The sequence below is a fragment of the Nanorana parkeri genome, unplaced genomic scaffold (genome assembly GCF_000935625.1).
Source record: "Nanorana parkeri isolate BGI_ZX_2015 unplaced genomic scaffold, ASM93562v1 scaffold181, whole genome shotgun sequence".
In the NCBI taxonomy this organism is placed as follows: Eukaryota; Metazoa; Chordata; class Amphibia; order Anura; family Dicroglossidae; genus Nanorana; species Nanorana parkeri.
Window position 1 is genome coordinate 1,855,766 of NW_017306449.1, and position 6,064 is coordinate 1,861,829.

Genomic DNA, 6,064 nt, shown 5'->3' on the forward strand with positions numbered 1-6,064 from the left:
AGGAGGAGCGGGCGAACCGGCAGAAGAGGAGGTGCGGACGGACCAGCAGAAGACGACCACCATAACACTTGCAATGAGTTAGAGTTCGTATCGAACATTTCGGCGGTTCAAATACGAACCGAACACGGGGGGGTTCGGCTCATCCCTACTGAAGAGCCCCAGACAGCACCCTACACCAATACACATATTACCCATAAACTGATGACCATGTCGTCATAGTGTTGTCACCAGAACAAGAGGTGAGGGGAAATCTTTCGGAGCATATATCTTCCAATGTGGGGACTCTTCTTCGGGAGTCTTCTTTGCTTAGGCCTAGTTCACACCATGACACAGTGCCCCACAATGCACTTAGATTTGTGTAGTAAGGTGTGTTACAGCCCATTCATTTTGTATGGACAACCTATACAGTGCATCCCAACACAAAAATGTAGTGCGTGCTGCATAGTTTTGCAATGCAAAGCACACCGTACATTGGGGAGTGCTGCTTTTCATAGTTGTGCTGCTTTTCATAGTTGTGCTGGGCTGCCATTTAAAAACGTGTGTGACTGCACTGGGGTGAATGGGTCTTTACTTGTCCTGAGTCACTCACTCGCTCACTCACTGTACTAAAGTCAGAGGGTGAGCAAATAGATTTTGCAAGCAGGGAAATGTTACCAATATTATTACATAGGATTTATATAGCGCCAACAGTTTGCGCAGCGCTTTACAATATAAGGACGACATTACAATCACAATACAATTCAAGACAAGATGGTAAGGAGGGCCCTGCCCCTGAGTGCTTACAATCTAAAAGGGAGGGAGAAGGGATACATGAGGAGGGAGCTGTGTGGGGAGGAATTGTTTGAGAATGTGATGGTTCAGTGGTTAGTTTGAAGTGTGATAGGCTTCCCTGAAGAGATGAGTCTTTAGGGATCACCTAAAGGCAGTCAAGGTGGGAGATAGGTGGACAGGTTGGGGTAAAGAATTCCAGAGGATGGGAGAGACTCTAGAGAAGTATAGGAGGAGTTGACAAGGGAGCTGGAAAGCAGAAGGTCTTGGGAGGAGGGGAGGGTTAGGGTGATACTTTGAGACCAGGTTTGAGATATATCAGGAGGCAGAGTTGTGGATGGCTTTATGAGTGACTGTTAATATTTTGAATTTTATCCTGTAGGCCAGTGGAAGCCAGTGCAGGAATTGGCAGAGGGGGGTTGCAGACACTGAGCGGTTGGTCAGGTGGATGAGTCTAGCAGCAGCATTCATGATATACTGAAGGGGGGATGTAGAGGGCATAAAGGGATATAGATGGCAATAAAAATCTGACAGGTTTGAAGTCTTCCCTGCATCTAAAGCTTAATTCCAAAACGTTTTGGCTGGAGTTGCACCTTTTTATATTTTTGCTTCGATTTCACTATTCTTTTTATGAAGTGCTGTCTTCTACTGAGTGTGGTCATGTGATCTATTTTTGTCTTCTCTTTAGTCCTGGCACAGAGGGGATTCTTCAAGGACAAACCGTTTGTCAATTATCTGAAATATCTTCTTTACTGGAAGGATCCTGAATATGCAAAATATTTAAAGTAAGTGTAAAATGTCTTTTATGACTTGTGTGTGTTTAGTTACTATTTGTGTAGATGGACTCATCGGTGCCAAGAGAGGGATAGTATGGGTAAAACGATGGCTTGTATCTGTCACAACCAAGGCTGCTATTGCCTGATGATTGAAAGTCGTCATTTCCAGGGAAGAGTACGTCCTGTATCATCACACGCAGAGATGTTCTGGACCCAGATCTACAACTTCTTGTGCTTTGTCAGTTGATTGGAGGGGAGTGAGCTAAAAACAATGGGAAAATATCACTTTGCCTTACGTCTCTGATCCATAACCCTGCTGGTTCAGATGTCTGCCTGTTCAGTTTAGGTTTTTCTTTGGCTACTAAAATCTGTGCTATATATGAAAGCCATTCAGATCTGAAGTGGTCTACAGACATTTAGCGGCGGTTACACATGCAGGAATGAAATGACTGATACGTGATTCTAACTGATCTCATGCTTGTGTTCACATTTTATGTCAGTACCTATGGAAAAGGTAGAAGGAATAGGAGAACTTTGGGCAAATTAAATCTTAACCCTTACCGTGCAGCTACCCTGCACGGGTAAAGTGCTCATTTTGTCTAGGGAGCTAAAAACGATTTTAGCGCCCTAGACAAAATGAGCACTTAACCCTTGCAATGCAGGGCTAGCTGCCATTGCTGAGTCTAGAGAGCCCTGTTTCGCCCATAACCTGGGCCTGTCAATCAATGCGTTTCACAGAATGTCCATTCTCCTTGTTCTTAGTACTCAGTCCTCCAAGGCTCAGTGTTAACACAGTGTGCCCATCATTGCTCTTAAAAGAACTGTGGGGTAAGTGGTTTTTCCCCATAGTTCTCCTAAGGGTCACGGGAGGGCATATACTAACCTCCTCCTGTGACCTAAAGGTCAGTATACCGCAAGCTACAGCTCGCGGTATATTGAGGCAGCCGGTATGGGTCCCGACATTACTGTCGAGAGCCACAGTGACAGGCAGAGCCCGCTATCTAGAGGCAGAGCCAGCTGTTCCCTCCAGTCGGCGCTGGAGGATCGGAGCAGGCAGGGGGGAATCCCTGCAGGGAGCCGTGCCTGACAGTCACGGCTCTTTGCAGGGAGATGATCAAGAAGTGAGCGAGCGGCGGTGTGTGTTCTCTCACCTCCCGATCTATTGAGACGAGGTGTGACAGTTTCATTGTCACATGTCGGCCCCAACTATGAGGATGAGCGATTTTCACTCGCCTCATAGTTCTCCTTTTTAACTCTCTGTATTCTGCTCTTTTATGGATGAAGTTCTCCCTTATGGAATGGGTATATAATATGCATTATGTGTGTTATAACAATTACTTAAATATACTCAATCTATTTTAAAAAGCCTTATTTTTGAAAAAAATAAATTGAAAATTATCAACAAATATGCAAACAATCAAAAGATCAAAACCTCAATCAAAAAGCAAACAATTTAGAATACTTTTGTATTGTAAAGATAAAGAGTGGTATCATTTAGAGAATCTGCCTTTTACAATATATGTTCATTGACGATCTTGTTCTCTGTGCCCCTCTTGTCTTTCACACCGCTTGCATATGTATTTAGCTGTGTGCCTAGACTTCAGCTTTAACATTGGTAAACTAGTACAATAGATTTGCCAAGTATAAAAATTACAAATGTTTTTTGTTTTCCTCCAGGTATCCCCAATGCTTGTATATGTTGGAATTGCTACAGTATGAACATTTCCGCAAAGAGCTTGTGAATGCCCAGTGTGCCAAGTTTATAGATGAACAGCAAATCTTGCACTGGCAACACTATTCCCGCAAGCGTACGAGACTCCAGCAAGCTCTGGCAGAGCAGCAACCACAAAACAACACCATTGGAAAGTGACACATTTGTATAAAGTAATATTCACGCCCATAACAAAAGAATGATGTGTTGTTACCGAATGTAAATAGTGATGCCCATTACCTACAAGTGAATCTGAACTATGGATCACTTTGAAGCGTTTAATATTGTCACATGTAATTATTCAGCTTGGCAAGTGACCTCATTAATGAATACTGGTCAGATACTGTTTTGTGTATTATATTGCTCAGAGAAAAGACTTCTTTCCAACACATGACTCTACTGCAGGGATGGCCAAACTGCGGCCCTCCAGCTGTGGTGGAACTACGAATCCCATGAGGCTTTGCAAGATTCTCACAGACACGACTCCCGGAGAGAGATGCTTCATGGGATTTGTTGTTTCACCACAGCCGGAGGGCTGGAGTTTGGCCATCCTTGCTCTACTGCTACCTGCATACCATCAAATGCCATGAAATATATGCTCTGAATAGTTTTGGCAGAATCCTGGCCTATCATGATTTGCCTTTTTTCATATTAAGGCTTGAGATGCCTAAATCTAAAAATGTAGGGTTACAGCTTCCTCTAGCTCTTGGGAATTCAAGCTTTACCATCTCTAAGCAGTTCTGTACTCTACAACATTCTGTGTGATGTAGAGAAAGTGGTAAGTCCAACAAGGTGTAAGAGACCTGCTCATAATGATCAGAGCTAGAAGGGACCCTACTGAACAGATTGCCATATCAACCCAGTGAGTCGTTCAGCACACAAAATGTTTTTTTGAGTGGACACCATTTCCCACCGTGTTAAACATGGCCGGTAAACCACTGGCATTATAGAAGGAAGTTGTTGGAGCATGACTCCAAGGTGTTTTTTTCTTCTAAATGGCTTATGGCAGAGTATGTAGGGCCTGGGGTGCACATGAGCAGCTATAACAAATGGGTAAGGTATGTGTAAGCATCTTGTGATTGCTGTTATCCACATACTGTATGTCACACTGACAAATTCTGCATACAGACAGGTCACTTGATATGAATGAAATTGTAAACCATCCTGAATGTTTTGTTAATGCCAACAAAAAAGGTTCAGAATCTCCCCAATTAGACACCACAACAAAATGCTCACAAGGCTTTTAGCCATTCCCTACAAAGTTTTAGCAAGAGATATACTTAAAAGTGACACTAAAATCTAGTTCAATCTTACAAATGCATTCAGGTCCCATATTAACAAAAATTTATCTTATTTGTGTATCAAATCATCTCTGAATTGGTGCTGACACTGTCCTTCCTTCTGGAGGGTGGTTACTTTTGTTCCCCATGGTCCCTGTGTGTGTTGTAAACTAGCCGCCGCTCCAAGCTCACTCCTGTGATGGACTACAATCTCAATACAAATTAGTAAACAAAATGGAAGATTGTCGTCCAACACAGGAGTGAGCTTGGAGTGGTGGCTACAACACACAGGGACCATGGGGAACAAATGTAGCCATCCTCCAGAAGGAAGAACAGTGTCAGCACCAATTCAGAGATGATTTGAGGATCTACAGCCGAGTGATACACAAATAAGATACATTTCTGTTAATACTTAAAGTACTTGAAAGCATTTTCTAAGATTTATTCCCTGAGTCTAGTGTCACTTTAAGGGAGTAGGGGTTTAGTTTCAGTTTTAGGCTTGAGGTAGCGGTAAGGAAGGGGGGATTACTTCTCTGGGTACCCTTTTTAAAGGTTAGATGACCATTCAGGTCAGAGTACTAGATTCAGGTTAAATGTTGTTGGGTTAAACACACACTTAAAAGGTTAGGTGTTAAAGAATGCGCTCGTGTAGGAGATAGTGTGTACTTAGAATAAGTGCAAACCATGAAGCTCCCCTAAGTGTTGTGTGCTCAGCAATGGAAATTAACACTCTTGGTGCCTAGAATCAACCAATAACTACTATTTCATTCACAGTACAGATTACTGTATAGTGCAAGTGAAACTCCAGCCAAAAATGGTTTTGCGCTTTGGATAGAATGGGGAAGAGTAAGATCCTCCGTCACGTTTTTATAGCTGATCGAGTCTCCTTCCCCTCAGTTCCTATCCCATGACCACTGAGTCATTGCGTTGAGCTGAACTTCCTATTTTCTCTCCGTATATTCATTTGGAGAACCCACTTGGGAGCCAGTAATGTTGTCACATGGTTACAAAGAACAAATGTAATATTAATATTGTTCAGAGTGGCTATGGGACCATCATACAAGTTCTCCAGCAGTCACCTCACTCACAGTGATGCTGCAGAGTGCAGCTTGTGAGTTAGATAATGGAAAAATAAGTCATTTTCCTCTTGGGTATGTAAACCAGTCTTATTATTTAATCAAATTAATGTTATTTCTCAATAAAAAAATATTTCCACAAAATTCCTGGTTTCTTTTAGAGTATTTCTACCTAAAGCAAACTCTTCCTGAGAGAAACATGGAAGCTGCCATTGCTGATCTTCTGAAAATGCTGGCTGTTATGCTGACCTACCTCTTTCAATACCATCTGGGTCACTGACGTGGAACAAGCGTGCAGATCAGGAAAGTCAGAATTCCTTATCTGTGTACTTGATCTGGGTCTCCGAATTTAAGCATTGAAGACACAGGGTCAGCATAACATCCAGGGGAGTAGTGTGCACAATGTGAATTTAGCAATGGCAGACATTCTTTAAGACGGGGTAGGGAGGTGGA

The 6,064-nt window shown here is 42.7% G+C and overlaps 1 protein-coding gene across 1 annotated transcript in view; it reads left to right on the top strand.

The window, feature by feature from the left end:
• MED31 (mediator complex subunit 31) overlaps positions 1-3,651 on the top strand; it is a 9,159-nt gene extending 5,508 nt beyond the window's left edge. The window contains exons 3-4 of the mRNA XM_018555020.1: positions 1,457-1,553; positions 3,222-3,651. Of these exons, the coding sequence (XP_018410522.1) occupies positions 1,457-1,553; positions 3,222-3,414 (290 nt within the window). The 3' untranslated portion in view covers positions 3,415-3,651. The remainder of the gene's footprint in view (positions 1-1,456; positions 1,554-3,221) is intronic.
• Positions 3,652-6,064: the final 2,413 nt, after the last annotated feature.